At 35.3% G+C, this 19,520-nt stretch overlaps 1 protein-coding gene across 14 annotated transcripts in view; it reads left to right on the top strand.

The window, feature by feature from the left end:
* Window positions 1-19,520, top strand: part of LOC124955107 (Down syndrome cell adhesion molecule-like protein Dscam2) — a 201,574-nt gene that overhangs the window by 75,651 nt on the left and 106,403 nt on the right. For 12 of the 14 annotated variants that reach the window (XM_047509019.1, XM_047509007.1, XM_047509020.1 and 9 more), the window contains one exon: window positions 14,176-14,268. Coding sequence is in view for 9 of the 14 variants with exons in the window: in XM_047509008.1 (XP_047364964.1) it covers window positions 14,211-14,268 (58 nt within the window). In the remaining 5 variants the exon portion in view is untranslated. Of the gene's footprint in view, window positions 1-1,429; window positions 1,453-14,175; window positions 14,269-19,520 lie in introns of those variants that run through there. The other 2 variants (XM_047509017.1, XM_047509011.1) reach the window with 2 other exon arrangements.

The raw sequence follows: 19,520 nt of genomic DNA on the forward strand, positions 1-19,520 counted from the left end.
ATGGAAGGTACGTGTATAAACGCGCGTCCATCTCGCGGCGAACGAGTATGGCAGACGTCGTTGAAAGTGATCGAACCTGCCAACCGGTTTGAGTGGCCGTTCGAAGTTTTCTCCTTTTTATCTTTTTTCTTTCTTTCTTTTTTTTTTGTTTTTTTTTTCTTTTTTTATTTTTTCTTTTTTTTTCTTTTCGATCTCCATTTCCTTCTCGTTTTGTATTTTTCATTTTCTCTCCTTCTCTCTTTCTCTGACTGCTTGTCTGTCTGTCTCTTTTTTTTTTAATCTTCGTCCTTATTTCTATTTCGAACGCCATAAAAATAATCCCATTCCTGTCGATGTAAATTTTCATTGCAATCCATATATAATCGACTTTGTACTTTCGTCATGTCTGACGATATTAAAAACAAAAAGTATATATATATATATATACATGTATGTATGTATGTATGTGTGTATGTATACCTATGTGATTCAAAGTTTATTAATGATTTTGATTTTCTTTTCTTTTTTCTTTTTTTTTTTTTTTTGAGTTTCATTAAATAATAACTTTATCTCGAGCTCTTATAATAGATTTATTGGAAATAGTTTTAACTGTACATCATTTTTTCACGTCCTCGCGTTGTAAATGTTTTTATAACAAAATAAAAGAGCAAAACGAAAGGAAATGAAATGAGAAGAAAAAAAAGAAGAGGCGCGAAAAAAAAATCATCATCGAACAACATCGAAACAATATTTATTAACAATATTAAAAAAACGTAATAACATATACATATATATATATATATATATATATATATACTTCTTCTTTCTTTTTTTTTTTTCACCTTACAAAAAGGTTTCATTTTCATAAAATGATTACACTCACTCTCTGTCCTTCCTCTCTTCATTCCTTTTTCTTTCCAAACACCTGGAGTAATTCTAATAAATTCATAGCTAGCAGAGTAAAGCAGGAAAGTTTATTACGATCGAAGTAGCATGCGCGCGAATTCGTAAGTTACGCGGGAGGATTCGAAGAACGCGGGTGGTCGCAATGAAAGAGAGAAAGAGACAGAGAGAGATAGGGACAGAGAGAGAGAGAGAGAGAGAGAACGGCTTTTGAGTCGGGTTAAAAGACCTCATACCTCTTCGGGTACATAAACCGCCTTAATGCACCCTCGGTAGCAGGCCATTACACCGCACGCATACACCCCACCAACGCAACCCCTTCTACCTCCACCTCGAAAGCCACCCCTTCGCTCTCTCATAGTCCCTTCTCCTCGCTCTCTCCCCTCTTACTCGTTGTGACCCTCTCTCTTTCTCTTTCTCTCTCTCTCTCTCTCTCTTTCTCTGTCTATTTTCCACTCTCTCTCTCTCTCTCTCTCTCTCTCTCTCTCTCTCTAGCAGTTCTCGTACGCACACCAACGAGCTCGAACGTTCAGCCACCCCTTAACGCATATTTACGCCGTTATCGAGCAGGTAGAGTAGCTGAAATTTACACTGCCAGTCGCGATACGTTATTTCCACAAGCAAGCATTAACACGACACACCTCTCTCTCTCTCTATCTCTCTCTTTCTATTTTGCTCCATGAACGCGTTATATCATGCCCGTTTTTCGTGAAAAGAAAACGAACCGATTAAAAATTAAATACTACGTCTACATCTCTAGAATCTCATAAATACGGTTTTACGTACGAAAATCGTCACGAAAATGTACGGGTTTTTCTTCTTTTTTTTTTTCTTTCTTTCTTTCTTTCTTTTTATCATATTTTTCTTCTTTTCCGTATTTTTTCATCTTCGTCTTCTTTCACATTAATATTTTTTTTTATATAAACTAATTTAATAATCTAATCTTGTGTCATTTGTTCTTTACGAGTATAAAAAGATCGCTAATTAGATACGTGTGACGTCGTAGTATTAATATAAAAAGTGATATGGTTTTTTTTTATTTTTCTTTTTTATTATTTTCTGTTTTCTTTTCTTCTTTTTTTTTTTATTCTTCTTTTTTTTTTTTCCTTTGCTTTTTCTCTTTTTTTCTCGTTTTCCTTCATGCCGCATTTATCCATTGTACAGAAGTCGTATATATTTGTTTTATGAAATGTTTCATTAACTCGATTTATGAACGGTCACTTATGTGAATCAATCAAATCTAATGTTATTGTGAATATAAAATATTGTTATTTGATGTGTATGAATGAGTAATATTAGTATAAGAAATGAATATATTTCGTAAAACTTTATTAATATTTACTGGATTCTATTTGTCATTTTACATTCGTATATATACAGTTTGCATTTTTCCACCAGCATTTATTGCCATGTAAAAGATCAGAGAGGAAAAGAAAAAATATGAAGGTATGGATCATAATTTTCACGTTCGAGTTTAAAAACGAATTCCCTTTGGAGAAGAATAAAGATGTAACTTTTCAGTGTTGGCTTTTCCCCTATTATCAAACATAGTATATATATATATATATATATATATATATATAGATTTTAGTATATATCAAGCATAGATAGATACATATATATATATGTATGTATGTATATATATACATACATATATATATTATACATGGATCGACACACGTATACACCGCAAAGCTATTAACGAGTATGTCCACGGAAAAATACGATCGGTCTCTGTAATCTAGAAAACTGGGACAGTTTCGTTCAACTCGTGAATAAAAAAAAAAAAAAAAAAAAAAAAAAAAAAAATGAGGGAACAAAAAGAAAAAGAAAAAAAAAGGGAAGAAAGAAGAAAAAAAGAGAAAAAGACGAAGAAGAAGAAGAAGAAGAAGATAACGCAAAAAGCGTGCGAAACCTTTCTTTCTTTCTCTTCGTCTTCTTTTCCTTTTGCTTTTTCGTTTTTTCTCTTCTCCTTTTTTTTTTCTTTCCCTCTTTCTTCTCTTTTTTCATGTGTGTGTGTGTGTGTGTTCGGTGAGGGTGAGGAGGAGATGTGGTTCACGCACGTACAAGAGAGCGAGAATTTTAACGCGAGATTTTTTTTTCCCCTTTCCTTTTTTTTTTTTCTTTCTTTTTTTCTTTCCTTTTCAAATCTGGATGACGAGGTTGATTTGAGAAAAAAAGGGAGAAAGAAAAAAGAGAAAGAAAAAAGATTATACCCGATGAATTTTCGTTTCACTTTGGTTGATTGCCGAAGAACACACGTAGTAGGTATCTGCATAGCTACCTAGGACGATCCTTTTTATTGAAATCCGCCTTCCGTGTTCCCACCCACTCATATTTTCCTCTCACAATGTATTCTCTTTCTCTTTCTTTTTCTCTCTCTCTCTCTCTCTCTCTCTCTCTCTCTCGCGCGCGCAGCAAATTCAACACCAGACAGACCCTCGACTCGTACTCGCCCTTTTGAAGACCAAGTGGTCTATTCTCATGCATATATTCGTAGACATGTATGTTCCGCATCGCGACCACTTACAGTCGTCGAACAATCGCCCCTCGATTTTGAATTTTCATACGCGAGAGACAATGTTCTACTACGTTCCATCATATCTACCATACGATTATTCTACCGTACGATCCTTAAAAAAATTTTTCTCTCTTTTTACTTTTTCTTTTTTTTTTTTTTCTTTTTTCCCTTCCATCTACATCATCTCTCGCTATTCTTCGTCGAAAAAAATAAAAATATTAAATCCCTTAGAGATAGATCAATTAATTCCCTATTGTTTATCATTTTTCTTTCTCTCGTTTCTTGTTCTTTTCTTTTCTTTTCTTTCTTTTTTTTTTTTTTTTTTCTTTTCCTTTTAGTTATTCCTTTTTAACATCAGGATAGAGAAAAAAGTAAGAGATAAAGAGAGAGAGAGAGAGAGAGAGAGAGAGAAGTGAATAAGAAATTTCTGAAAAATATTTACCCTTTAAGGTGTATCCAGATCACCAGGGACAAATTAATGTCCCTTTTACTTTGTTTGCCCGAAGTTATTAGTCGACCTTCTTCGCTTCTCTTTACTTCGTCTCGTGAAAGTCGAGAAACTGAGAACTGCATTAAGTGGATGGACGACTTATTTCCCGAGTCGCGTCGCTTCTTGCTCGGAAAACAGTCTCCATCGCGATTTTATCCTAACGTTCTAGTAAGGAAAAAAAGAATTTAAGGAAAAGGTTCAGAGAAAAGAAAGGGAAGGATGGGAAAAGAAAATGAGAAAGAAAAAGGTGAAGAAAAAGCTCCGGGCGATATTTTTACACATCCCCGATTGAGACCGATAAAGGATGAAACTTTGCAAAGAGTCTTCTAGCGAATGTGTTTCTAGGAGTTTGCGATTTTTATAAAAGCCTTTCTTCTCTCCTTTTCTCTTCTTTTCTTCTCTCCGTTTTCTCTCTCTCTCTCTCTCTCTCTCTCTCTCTCTTTCCCTCTCTGTCTTTCTCCCTCGTTTTTTTTTTCTATCTTACGTTTCTCTCCTCCTCGTTCGAATTTCAAATTCGTACCGCGGACTCGTATCGAGACCTCGCTTTTCTTACCTCCAAGCTATTCCGTAAAGTACATTTTACCCAAGAATGACCCGCGTAAACGGAAAATTTCCTATGGAAAATTCGCTTCAAAAAGACAACCTCGAAGAATGTTACTCGGTATGTCGTTTGTATCACGTTTTTTTTTCTTCTTTTTTTTTCTTTCGTTTTCTTTTTATACTCTTGACAAAGAGAAAAAAGATCATGTAAAAAAGGAAAAAGAAAAAAAAAAAGAAAGAAAAAAGAAGAAAAATAACAAATAACCTTATAAAGAAATAAAATCGTATATTTCTAATATTCGCAAAGTATTGATTTGTCTAACGATGTCATACAAACAATTGAGAATGAATCTAATCGAGGAAACGAAGCAAAATCAATCGATCAGTAATAATTCGCTTTGTTTTTTTTTTCTTTTCTTTTTTTTTTTTGTATTTATTTATTTATTTATTTTTTATTATTATTATTATTATTATTATTATTATCAATAAATTTGTAATTGCAATTAATAATGGAATTTTATAAGAATAAAACATAGCTTTTTATTATAATTAATATGCGATATGTTTCTTTTTCTTTTTTTTTCTTGTTTCCTCTTCTCGCAGGTCAGAAAAAAAAAAAAAGAAACATATCTTTAAACCTTCTTCAAACCTTTTGAGAATCTTCATACCTCCTCCGTGTTTTTTTGTCCCTCTCTCTTCTTATCAATTCGGAACTCTCTATATTTTCTCTCTTGTAAGATCGAAAAGGGGAGGATAAAGAGGGGCGGGCGAAGGAGAAAGATATTCCCAAAGGTACCCTGACGTTTCTGCGTTTTTCGTGGATGACCTGACAACTGAACGATAAAGTGAAACGGCGAGGATTCGTCGCGAAAGAGGAAGCCTTCGGGGAGGCTTCGCCAACTACTACTACTACCACTACTACTACTACTACTACTATCAAGTCACCCTTACACTATATCCTTAGACTGGCTTCGTTCGAGAAATAGATAGATAGATAGATAGATAGATAGATAGATAGATAGAGAGAAAAAGAGAGAGAGAAAAAATATATTTTTCTACGTCGTAAAACAAGGAAGATCGTTGGTTGGTGGGATAGGTTCCGAGGTTATAATCGGTTAGGTGAAGGCTTATATCGTCAAACGAGATAGTTCCTCGATCGATCGAATTTTATTATCTATGAGAAAGAATTGAACGATTTCTATAAGTACGTTTCCATGTATATATATATATATATATGTGTGTGTGTGTGTTATAGAGAGAGAGAGAGAGAGAGAGAGAAAGGAACGCGAAGGCAATACGTCAGCAAAGCATCGAGCTTTTCACACACACACACACACACACACGTAGTCGCCCATCCACCCACCCATATACACGCACACTTGTAAAGTTGGTCCACGTTTCACAAACGATCCTTCACGCCCGCGTTACCGTTCACCCTGGCGTTCCAATATCTAAGTCATAATTTTAATGAAATTCCTCGTAGAGGATCGCGGTCTCTGAATTTCAATCCTCGATAAATAACGGGTCAGCTCTCTCTCTCTCTCTCTCTCTCTCTCTCTCTTTCTTCCTTTTTCTATCTCTTTTTCTATATATATATCTGCCTTTCTCTGTCTCGTTGAAAATGCCTGCGGTGCAGCCGTGCGCCATGCAACGGCCGATATTTTATTTTTGAACTAGCGAAAGCAGGTGAAACGTGTTCGTGAGGCATGCCGATAGTAAAATTCTACGATTGAAATAAAGAAGGAGTAAGAAAGGGAAAAGGAAAAGAAGAATATTAATAAAAGGAATAAGAGAAAATTTTGACGAAATAGAAATAATAATCTAGAATGGGGGAAAAAGATAGGGTTGAAGATATATATATATATATATATATATATATATATATATATATATAGAGAGAGAGAGAGAGAGAGGGAGAGAGAAAAAGATAGATAGATAGATGGATGGATGGATGGATGAATATATAGAAATGAAAATTCTTTGGAAATAATAAAAATTCTTCTTTGCAATACGTGATCAAGGAATATGAATTCGATCTCTTGACCCTTTAAATATTATCATTGTTATATATATATATATACATAATATATACATATACATATATAAGTATATATGTACAAATGGAGAATGTAACTAAATATCTTTCGCACTTTTCGAAGAAATTCCATTCGCGTCCAACAGACTGTTCTAATTAAGCTGGGTAGAAATTTTCATTCAAGAAATAAAGAGAGAAAGAGAGAGAGAGAGTGAGGGAGAGGGATAGAGGGAGAGAGGTCGTCTCCAGTAACGCCATATAAAATAATGGAAAATCGGTAAAGAGGGTTTTAGTTGGTAGAGTTCCAGGGAGAAACATAGAGGCATTGTTAATCTTCGTTAGATAGAGAGTAATGCAACATACACGTTTACATAGAAATATATGCTTACATAGATATATCTATTCCACATATATCTATCCCGCATAGATACATTAGTTAACGAAGCGAATTTACTACGATAAGATATCTTAATGATATGCATCGTAGATCTATAAACGACGTTGACATTATTATACCGGGTGTCTTGATACAATCGCCTCGGGGATTTCATGTTAACCGAGAGAATAACGATTCTCGTAATAGCAGTGACGTTATTATTGCTCCTATGATTAATTTCTCCTGTAGCAACATTCTATTCACGAAATATAATTACCGACCTCATATATATATATATATGTATATGTGTGTGTGTGTGTGTGTGTGTGTGTGTGTGTGCGCGCGTGTGTGTCTGTACGTCTACGCACGTATACACCAACCACACAATGTTTGATACGTACGCACCGAGAATTTTCTCTCTCGTCCCTTTTGAAACGTTCACTTTAATTAACATCGCTCATGCGTTGGCCAGTTTTAAGGTAGGAGTGAGAGGATGATTACACACAGATACACAGACACACAGATAGAAGTAAACTGTTTCAAATGAGATATATGACTGACTAAGTAATACTCAACAGAATTTTTCGTGTCATCCCGAAATGGAATCGCTTTTTTCCTTTCGTATTTCTTCCTGTTTACACATTATATTTTATCTACAAGATAGATAGAGATAGATAGATAGATAGAGAGATAGATAGAGAGAGAGAGAGAGAGAGAGAGACACATATTTAGATTTGAAACTTTTATATCTGAGTCTGAAGAATATTATATCCATGTAGAACGTGTGATTAAGATAACCGATTATTTCATATTTAAGTTGCAAAAAAAAAAAGGAAAGAAAACTCCATCTTATTAATAATAATTCATACGAATGAATCGAACGTGTTATTATTAATGACGATTCGTAATGAAAAAGAGAGAGAGAGAGAGAGAGAGAGAGAGAGAGAAAAGAAAGAGAAAAAGAAAAGTTCCATAGTATTAACCAGGATCTTCTTGTGGCAAGCTTTTTCTTTTTCTTTTTCTTTTTTCGTTTTCCTTTTCGTCTCCATCACCGTCTCGTCTTCTCTCGTCTTTATCTTAAAGGCGAGTCTCTCGGCGTAATTTCGAAAGTAACACGCAAGGAGGGTTCCATAGTTATTTTTTCGCGTGACAATAAACGGCCGACGATGGTTAGGCTGTCACCAGTAGTCAGTATGGTTTGGGTTGGCCGACGATAGAATATGGAAGAGTCGACGACGGCATGCAAATTTCGCGAAATGACGGCCGATAGTGCAATGGTACTCCGAGATAAAGGATGCGGGAATGTAAGATATATATATATATGTGTGTGTATGTGTGTACGTATGCATATATATATATATATATGTACATACATACTCGTATAATGTATAAGGATTGTGAAATAAAGAATGAGAAGGAGTAAGATTTCTTGACTGCTCCCTGCTGCTGTTGTTGTTCGGCGAGAGGGATAACACGTTGGAAATATGTAGCCTTCCTTCTTGATGAAAGAATCTTTTAGAAAATTTTATCTTTTCTCTCTCTCTCTCTCTCTTATTTTCTTTTATTTATTTATTTTTTTTTTTTTTTTCTTAACACGTTGACCATATAACTATATATATATATAGATATCATTATTCGCTGATTGAAATTTCTGATAGAAGATTTCGTTGTTTAAAAAAAAAAAAAAAAAAAAAAAAAAGAAAAAAAAAACAATAATATGACGCCCATCGACGAATTTAGAATAATAATAAAAGATAAAAATGATAAATTTTAGATAATAAAGAAATGTACATTCTTTTTACTTATGCAAATATATATATATATGTATATTGAATTATTTAGAAGAAGGAGAATGAAATAAATAAAAGGGAAAAGGAAAAAAGACTTAGACTGTTACACGTAGAGGTAGCACCGTACTTGCAATTACTTATTTTAATAAAGAGTCACTAAATTGCAAAGCACTTTGCTAAAACGATTACCTACCGGGAAATTGCTTTTAGCGCCACAATTACGGCCTTCCCTAGCCTCCCCCAAGTTCGTGTCCCGCGTGTTACGAAGAGAGTCCTCGTCGACGTTTCGAAGATCCCTTTCTATCATAGACGAAGTTTCTTTTCTATGTTTTATCATAATAAGTTAGCTAGGCTACATTGTTAGGCAAGATACTTTAATATATGACTAGAAATCGATTCATTTTCTTTCATTCTTTAATCCTTAACAATCTCATGAAAAATCATGAAAAAGAGATCTCGTATTTATATTCCGAAAGAAAGAAAGTATTTCTTTTAAATAATTTCTATCCATTAAACGTGACTGAGTTTGATCGAGTTTCCTTAAAATAAAAAAAAAAATAAATAAAAAAATAACAGGAAGAAAGAAAAACGAAAGGATTTTAAATCAATATCAACAATATATATATATATATCTCAAATTGAATTTCATTATTTAAGACAGAAAAGAAAGAAAGAGAAAAACAGAATAAATAAAACAAATTTATCCTTCTCGTCCAAGTTTGATCGTATATATTCGTGCTAATTCTTTATACGTCCCTTTTATTATGATAAAAAGAAGATGAAGGAAAAAAATGGAGATATCAAGTTGTAAAAAGAGATAAAGAGCTGACCCACTGAAAGTGGCGCATAAAAAACATGGAGTGAAGATATTTTTCTTTTTTATAACTTTTTCTTTTTTTCTTTTTGTTAAGTGCACCAATCTACCTACGTACATACGTACATGCATGCATGCATACATACATACATACATAAATACATACGTACAAACATACATATATGGATATATAATTGCAAGAGAGAATAATTCGACGTTGGGAAAAAGATACGCTTATGAGAGAGAGAGAGAGAGAGAGAGAGAGAGAGAGAGAGAGAGAAAGAGTGAGTGGTAGGAGAGTAGCAGGACGAGATCGGTGGTGTATAGGGCTTGATGGGCATCGGTAGGAAGAGAGCAAGAGTAGGACTACTAGAATGAGCAGGGGATGTGACTGCGAGGCCGTGAAGCGAATCAAACGATTTCACGCTCCAGATTCATGGCTCTTTGCATGAACCAGTACAGAAGATATAGGTAGAGAGGGTAGCGAAAGAGAGAAAGAGAGAGAGAGAGAGAGGGGGAGGGAGGAAGAGAGAGATAACTAGCTACCTAGCTTACCTATCTACCTATAGCTAGAGCTAGTAGCTAGGTGGGATAGATAGGAGGAGGGGTAGGAGTAGTAGTCCTATCTTTTCCTCTAACTCTTCTTCCTAAGTTGTTCATCCTGCTACGTTATGCCGTAAGAAACGTGGAAAAACAGCATTTGGACATTCGGTAGTTTTCATGAAAAAAAAAAAAAAGAAAAAGAAAAGAAAACAAAAGAAAAAATAGAAAAAAGAAAATGGCCGTTTCTTTCGTGAGGCTCATCGAAATTTCGAGAGTACTCCTAGAACCGAGAATCCTTCTTTTCCTTCCTTCCTTCCTTTCTTCCTTCCTTTCTTCTCCCTCCATCCCCTCCTCGTCCTACGAGATAGATGGAACTCTTATAATGTTCGGTGAATCGTATCTCGTAACTATCTTCTCTTCTCTTCTCTTCTCTTCTCTTCTCTTCTCTTATCTTCGTTTCTCTTCTCTTCTCTTCTCTTCTATTTTATTCTAGCTTTTAAAATCTCTAAGAAATGATGCTTACTTGTTGGCATCGTCTTCTAGAGGAAAATGACAGACAAAATTATCTCGCCTGGATCGACGAACATTATTATTCACGCGTTTTATTCTTGCTCTCTCTCTTTCTCTTTCTTTTTTCCTCGCTTTTAGCTACCAATTTCATTTGTCTCATTTATCTTAACGATGAGAAAGAATTTTTTTTTTTTTTTTTTTTATTTCTGATCACTCGAAAAATCCTCAATCGCGAATCTTTGTTATTCGGAAGGCGAGAAATTAATTGTGAGGGATGATAAATAATTCAAAGAAGAAAAAAAAAAGAGGAGAAAAAGAAAGAAGAAGAAGAAGATAATATAAAGAGAAAAAGATCATCGTTATTGTACGTTCATCGATATTTTGTGTTATTCTCGCGTGTAATGTGTCATACAGGTAAATAGATACTTAGATAAAAGAGAGAGAGAGAGAGAGAGAGAGAGAGAGAGAGAGAAAGAGAGGGTTTGAGTGTTAACAAGAGGGAATGAGGTTTAATTCTCATGGTGATTAACGTTACAACGAGGCTTCTAAGAAGAGCTTATATCAGCAACGTGTGGTTCAAAGGTTTCATTTAAGATCACCAATGATTAATGTTTAATCTTAATGTACACATTCCTGTGAACGTATGCTCTTGTCATCCCCTATCTCTCCCTCCCTCCCTCCCTCCCTTCCCAAGACACCAAGAACTAGAAAGTAAGATGGAGAGTGTATCTCTGCAAGAGAAAGATATATATATATATATATATATATATATATATATATATATATATAAGAGAATTTGAGTATTAACACGGCACATACAGACACGCCCACACACATAGATACACAGAATATACACGCATAAGACCATATTTGCAATAGTAAAATACTGCCGTGCAAACACAGCTGCGCGTTTCGCTTGGGCTTTCGCTATGGCTTAATGACGCTCTTGGCAGTTTACCTTCTCTCTATTTACAACCCCCGACTAATTAGTAAATATATCACTTATTTACTGTGTATGACTTAATTGAGTGCAAAATGGTTCGTCGCCTGGAACGACTCGAACATGTCAAATTTATATTTTTCAATAAATTTCATTCTTATAAATCCAATCATTTTACTCATAGGAACGAAAATCGAACGATCTTTTTGGTCCAATTAAAAAGTATTCAGAAAAAAAGAGAGCAAGAGATTATTTAGATAAAACAATTTCCTCTCTCTCTCTCTCTCTCTCTCTCTTTCAATTTTTTTTCTTTCGATTGAAGTTTAAAAATATTCTTCCTAGAAACAATATTAACAGTGAAAATTCTTAAAACAGAAAGAATTTATCGTTTACGTATATGGAATCTTTCGTTGGATAACTTTTCTGAATTTTTTTCTTCAAACTTTTAGAACTTTCATCAAAAGATAAACGTGTAATTATTAAAAGAAAGAAAGAGAGAGAGAGAGAGAGAGAGAGAGAGGGAGAGAGAGAAGAGAGATATGTCTCTTATCTATATAATATATACGAGTATATGTAAATATGTCTCTTATATATTTTCTTTAAAATTTATATCTATATATAGAACTTTTAGAACTTTCGTAGGAAACAAACATGAAATTTATCAAAGGAGAGTGGAAGAGAGAGAAAGAGAGAGAGAGAGAGATGTTTTATATACCTAATTTTTCCCCTCTCATTCTCTCTTTTTCTCTCTCTCTCTCTTTCTCTCTCAGTCTCTCTCTTGGCTATTTTCTTTAATTTTTGCTTAGAACTTTTAGAACTCTCGTAAAAAAAAAAAAAGAAAAAAACGTGGAATTTATCTCTCTCTCTCTCTCTTATGAAAAATTTCTCTCTCTCTTTCCCTCTCTGTCATAAAAAAATTTCACGTTTTTTTTCCTATCAAACGAAGGATTACGATATGATGACAAAGCTTCATAAACAACTATGCGAATTCCATCTTCCGGGAAGATACGCATCATTGTAAATATCAATCCGAAGTTCCCCCACTCTCTTTCCCTTTCTCTCTCTCTCTCTCTCTCTCTCTCTCTTTCTCATTAGTTCGTTTTCAAGGTATTCTCTTACATGTCGATTCTCTTTTATTCGCTAATACGTCAGTGGCTTTTGTGTACGAGTATTTGTGAAGAGTTCACGTTTACCTGACGTTCCCTTTCATTGAGCTCAGGAGAATAGGTATTATCTTCTGTCGTAACGATCTTCTCGTATAATCGATCTGCATACGTATGCATGTATGCATTTATATACCTCTCTATGTATGATTATGGGAATAAATATATATTAAAGATATAAATTATATACGAAGAAACTAAGTTAGTTTCAATAGAGTTCAAATATAATTAATATGAAAAGTGTTCTTTTTTTTTTTTTTTTTTTTCTTTCTTTTTTTTTCTGTAAACGTAAATAATTTGAACAAATATAGTCAATACAATTGCAGATATATATATATAAATAATATAATATAATTCTTTTTATTTATCTCTTACAATAGGATCATACAAAATCTTTGTAGTACTAAAAAAAAAAAAAAAAAAAAAAAAAAAAAAAAAAAAAAAGAGGAAAGATAACAAAAATTCATTCAGAGAAATATCAATACATCAGAATATTCTACTTATAAGCGCCTTAGTCAGGTACATACATACATATACATACATATATACATAAATAAGTTTTACGGGAACGTCTCGTTTCGATAAAACTTTCCTCAGTATGCACACACACACACACACACACACACACACATATATATATATATAACGACAGCGTCTTTTTTCGTCTCTTAAATTTCCAAAAAAACTCGGAAGAAAAAGAAAAGAAACCAATGAAGAAAATAGCTATGTTGTAAGTGTTGTTAAGTAGCTGTTAAGAGTGGAACTATCATCGAGGAGTAATTAGCGAAATTTATCTACTATCTAGTGCTATCCACGTTAACGAGTACTTCGAATTATTTAGTCGTTGGGAAGTTTCCCCGGAAACCAGTTACCACCGGCTTTTACATTTTCTCCCCTTTTACTTTTTCGAAAAAAGATAAGGCCAAAAAAATAAAAATAAAAAAAAAGAAAGAAAGAAAGAAAGAATAAAACGAGCTACCCTACGAACCAGAGAAAATGAAATTGTGTCATGCGTAAAATATATCACCAACCATGATAACAATACGTGCACGATAAACGTAACTTTTGATAATTTTATGGTAGGATATATATAAAAAAAAAAAGCATATGGAAAGTCGAATAAGCGTATGCATATTTTACGATTATGTTCAGGACGTATACATACATACATACATACATACATACATACATACATACATATACATACATACATACATACATACATACATACATACATATAATATATAAGTGGGTATATATACTTGCTAGGAGGACTTTCATTGAGCGGACAAACCCCTGGCTAGAGATTTGAGAGGCAAAAAAAAGAAATTGTCGATACGTTGTAGAGTATGGTAGGTGGGAGAGGGTGGGTAGGTGGGGGTGGTCGGACGGGCAGACTGCCAGAAAAGACGAGACGAAAGGAGGAGAGTGTTGAGGGAAGCAGACAGAACTGACGTATATGTAGGCATATATATATGCGTGTGTGTAAAAGAGAGAGAGAGAGAGAAGGAAGGTTGGCTGGGGATCGGGATGGATGGGTTGATTGATTGAGCACGCTTGTATTGTTTCAGGAGGAAGCTGAATCGACGTAACGGTCCAAGCCAGGATGGCCAGTTGGCCGTTGAAAACCGTGCTCCTGTTCAGCGCCCTCATCCTTGTTCGTGGTAAGTAATAACACAAATACCTATGGGAGATGATCATCCTGGAAATCTAAATCTCTTGGAGCTATTCCGACATAGACAGATATTATTATTATTATTATTATTATCATTATTATTATAATTAATATTAATATTCGTGGATGTAATACGTTTGGGTAAAATTCTTAGTATTATTATATGAGTGAACCAAATCAGTTATACGTATGTTATTGGTTCGACGAAAACGATTCGACAAAGATATTCTCATATCTTTTATATATATAATTTTTTTTTCTCTTTTTCTATCGAAACGATCATTTCGCGACGATCATTTCTTTTCGTTTTTTATTCTCATTCTCACATTTTCAGCGAGAAATAAATTCGAAACGTAAAATATATCCTTGCGTATTACGAATGAAAGGAAAAAGGCACGCATGATCGTACGATCTACGACACTCGTGTTTGTGTCTTCTTTTCTTTCTTTTGTTTATTTTTTCTTTTTTTTTTTTTTTATATATATATATATATATAATATATATACTGTCATTACGTTAAAAAGGGGAAAAGAGTATCCGTTAAAATCGTAGGCGTCGAAAAGACAAACGAAAAAGAAAAGAAAAAGAGAGAGAAAGAGAGAGAGAGAGAGAGAGAGAGAGAGAGAGAGAGAAAAAATTGGAAACAAATGGGGAAGGTGAGCAAAAGAAGAAAAAAAAAGAAAGAAACGAAACGAAACGAAAAAGATCGAACGTACGTGATTACGTTCGATAAACCGTCGAGATTACGTGCAGCGTGACCGCGAATAAATCTCAGTGAGCTTTTTTGCGTTATACGTATACAGATAGATAGATTGGTATAGATGTATAGGTTTACGTATATCTATATACGTACATACGTATGTATGTGTCTGTCTGTGTATATATATATATATATATATGTGTGTGTGTGTATACGTATATCTATGAGAAGAGAAGGATTTCTCGGAGAGTAGCGTTTCAACGTGGAAACACGATGGCAGACGAAGAAGAAGAGGAGGAGGAGGAGGAGGATGAGGATGAGGATGAGAACGAGGATGAGAGGGTGAAAAAGGGTGGAGGAGAAAGAGGAGACGAGTCTCGGTCAGCAGCCAAAGTCCGAGCGATCGATTTTCTGTCAGTTCCTAGTCACTTCGCCATTCCTCACGCCGTGACGAAAAGTACCTTCTCTTGGGGTATCCGTTTAAATTATAGCCAGGCAGTTTCATTTATTCCGGAATCCATTATCCGAAGGAACTTTCGGCGTAATTTGTAAACCGATCTACTACCAACTCGACGAAGAAATCCGAAAGAGTCCGAACGCGAGAAAGACCGAGTGATGTATATACGTTCTGTTTATATGAGAGAAAAAGAGAGAGAGAGAGAGAGAGAGAGAGAGAAAATTCAGAGAGGAAGGGAGGATTTGGGAAAGAAAAAAAAAAAATAAAAAAAAGAATGAGGAGAAAAATAAAGGAAGAATAAATGAAAGAAAGAAGGAAAGAAAAAAAGTTGCTCCGTTCGATAGCTACATTTCCTCTGTACGTTCTCCCAACTTGGATCATTAATAACTTTCCTTCTCGGTGAAGGTGGTGGTTTCGATCGTTAAAAGTACTCAACGAACTGCCTGTGATTCTTTGACGAGAAAGAGAGAGAGAGAGAGAGAGAGAGAGAGAGAGAGAGAAAGGGAGAAGTACTTCTTGCCTTCTCCCTCAATTTTATTTCTCATAAAATCCTAACAAATCTATTATAAAAGATATCGACGATAATTCAATGTAATTATACCTATATATATATATACATGCGTACTATCGCGATATAACATAACAAAGTTTTCGATTCTACGAAAAATTTTCTTATCATCGTTTATCCCATTCTAATAATCCATAATCTTTACGAAAATTGTAATTACGAATATGTAATTACGATCGAACCGATCGTTTACGATCATCCTATACATTGAATCAGCGACAAATTAACCATTAAACAATGTCGTTTCAGACCAGAATTTATATCTACTTTATCGTCAGAAATTTTTATAGAGATTATTATCCGTAGTAATGTATCTATAAATGCGAATAAAATTGTACAGAGTTGAAATCAGGACGATCGATAAGAAGTGTATATATTCGAGCTTAAAAATGGGTAACGATGATAAAGATATCTCTTGGAGAAAGAGAGACAGAGAGAGAAAGAGAGAGAGAGAGAGAGAGAGAGACAAACAGACAGAAAGAGATAAAAATATGAGAAAGAGAGAGAAAGAGAAAGAGAGGGAAAGCTTATTTCGCGTAAATTACTTTTAACGATCGAATCGAACGAGGTTCAAGCGGACAAAGTCGAAGAGGACTCGTTTTCGATGCTTCTTTCGATACGACGACATATAGAGGGATAGAGGGATGGAGGGATAGAGCACGGGTACGCGCGTGCATGTACCTCTCTTTCTCTCTTTCTCTCTCTATATATATATATATATATATATATCTTTCTCTCTTTCTCTCATTCCCGTTAAACCTCTCCCTCTTCTTTCTCACACCCTCTCGACCGATCGTTGCCGTAACACCGATCGGCTTTTATTTATTGCGCCCCTATAAACGTCCCGAAGGGCATTAAACCGCCGATAAATTTCACGCGTTTCGTCGGATGACAATCGAACCCTTTTTCCCCTTTCCCTTCCTCTCTCTCGCTCTCTCTCTCTCTCACTTCCAATCTCTTTTTTTCGAAGAGATGATATTCTCTCTCTCTTTCCTTTTCAAGAAGAGACGATATCCTCTCTCTGTCTCTCTCTTTTTCTCTCTCTCACACACACATACACACACGTATATACTTTAATTTACTCACTCGCTCACTCGATTATGTCAACGTACGCTCGAACCTCTTTAATTTCCGTCTCCATTCTCGTTTCAATCGTTTCATTAACCGACTTTATCATAATCATAAAATTTCCATTTATTTTTTCGTCGTAGATCTTAATTTCGATATGCGTATATATATATATATATATACGTATGTACGTGTATGTAGGTATCGTAGATCACTATTATTATCATCATCGTTAAATATCATTATAGTAGAAGAGAATTTGTTATTATACTTCATAGGATATATCTGCTTCCTTGCCTTCGTAACAATCATCGAAAGAGATGGAAGAATTGTAGCGAAGTGATAAGGGCATTGAAATACGAAAGGGATTGGGAGGCGGGTTTGCAAAAAAAAAAAAAAAAAAGAAAAGAAAAGAAAAAAAAATGAAGAAGTCATCCCTTTGAGCTGAAAAATGCCAGGCATTTCAACGAGGCTCTTCTATATTTCCTCTTTTTCTTTTTCTACATTTCCCCCCTCCCCCCTTTTTCCGAGGAAATCGTATACAAGGGAATTCTTTCTTTCTTCCTTTTTTTTTTCTTTCTTTTCGTTCTTTTTTTTTTTTTTTTTTTTTTTTTTTTTTTTTTTGTTCCTTTCGGAATCACTCGCAGTCCGGCTTTTCATCGGGAGAAAGAGAAGAAAGAAAGGGAATGAAAGAAAAAAAAAAAAAAATGAAAGGAGAAGAAGAAAGAAGGAAAGAAAGAAAGAAAGAAATAAGAGGAAGGTGTGTTACCTCCGACCTCTTTCGAAAGTTCCATCGGCACTTTTCCTCTTCGCCCGAACGAGCTCACGCCGTATGCACATATGTATGAATCCTCCTCCTTTTCCTCCTCCCTTTCTATCCTCCAAGCTGTCTTTCCATCGAATAAAAAGTAGTGAGAAATGAAAAAAAAAAAAAGGGGCAAAGTAAGAGAAAGAGAGAGAGAGAGAGAGAGAGAGAGCTATAGTCTGGTAAATAGATAGATAGATAGATAGATAGAGAGAAAAGTAGAACATTCAAATCGATTTGGAAGTCGGGAGGATCGTTGAAAGTAGTAAGGAAGGAAGTCAGAAAGAGTGGAAAAAGAAAGGACGATGAAGACAAGGAGAAGAGAGGTAGAGAGAGAGAGAGAGAGAGAGAGAAAGAGGAAAGAAAGAGTGACTGAAAAGTAAAGAGTACCGGGAGTGATTTAGAAGATAGTTGTGGGTTGGCCAGTGGCTGTTGGCTAAAGAAAGAGAAGAAGAAGGAGGAGGAGGAGAATGAAGAAAAGAAGGAGAAGAAGGAGAAAGAAAAGAAGACGGAGGAGGAGGAGTGAGAAGAAAATGTGGAAAACGGAGAAGAAGGAGAAGGATGAGAAGGATAAAAGTAAGGATCGGACTAAGAAAGAGTAAGAAAAAGAAATAAGAAAAAAAGAAAGGGAGAGAGAGAGAGAGAGAGAGAGAGGATCTGGGCGTAGAATGGTGGTGGCGTCTTGAACGAGAGGGAGGGTCGGCGGCCAGAGCAGCTTTCTTAAAGATGCGAGTCGAGGCGCACTTGTTGCACGGAAAGAAGGAACGTACGGAGAGGATGAGGGAGAGCCTGAATTTCTTTCTCTTTTTCTTTTTCCATCTCTCTCTCTCTCTCTCTCTCTCTCTCTCTCTCTCTCTTTCGTTTAGTGGAGTGAGGAAAACCAGTCGTGTGCTCAGTCGGAAGAGAGGGTGGACCAAGAAGGCGAGGAAAAGATACGAGATAGTCGTGAAAAAAGGAAGACGAAGAGGAGAAGGTGGAGGAGGAGGAGAAAGGAGAGAAAGAGGAAGAGGAAAAGTAAGAGGAGGAGATAGTGAAAGAGCGAGAGGGCGAGAGGAGACTACTACGACGACTTGGGAATCGAATTGATTCTCTTTTACGGGCTCACGTTACTTTCCTTTACTACTACCTCGCCATTCGACTCTTGACCGTACCTACTACTTTCTTCTCCCTATTTTTTCCCCCTCTTCTTTTTTCCCTCCTCTTTCTTTCTCACTCTCACCCTCTCTCTCTCTCTCTCTCTCTCTCTCTTTCCCTTTTGATAGAAGGAAGGAAGGAAGGAAGGAAGGAAAGAACGAACACGCGTTATTTATTTATCAGCACTCGCACGTCCACGTAAAGGAGCTCTCACGAGACACGATCCTTCTCTTCTTGATGTCCTCTCTCTCTCTCTCTCTCTCTCTCTCTCTCTCTCTCTCTTCTCCTTTTCTTCGACTTTCCAGTCACTCCTTTTCACTGACGTGGAAAAGAAGGTATATACTCGGCTATATTCGCTTTCGGTCGACCCGGCATTGACGACGAATCGACACCGACGATTGGATTGGCCGCGAGTGAGAAGACTTATCGGGATTTCTCGCTACTACGAGACGTTGGCAAGTGGAAAAAAAAAAAAAAAAAAAAAAAAAAAAAAGAAAGAAAGAAAGAGC

Source organism: Vespa velutina, chromosome 17, assembly GCF_912470025.1.
Source record: "Vespa velutina chromosome 17, iVesVel2.1, whole genome shotgun sequence".
NCBI classification, from domain to species: Eukaryota; Metazoa; Arthropoda; class Insecta; order Hymenoptera; family Vespidae; genus Vespa; species Vespa velutina.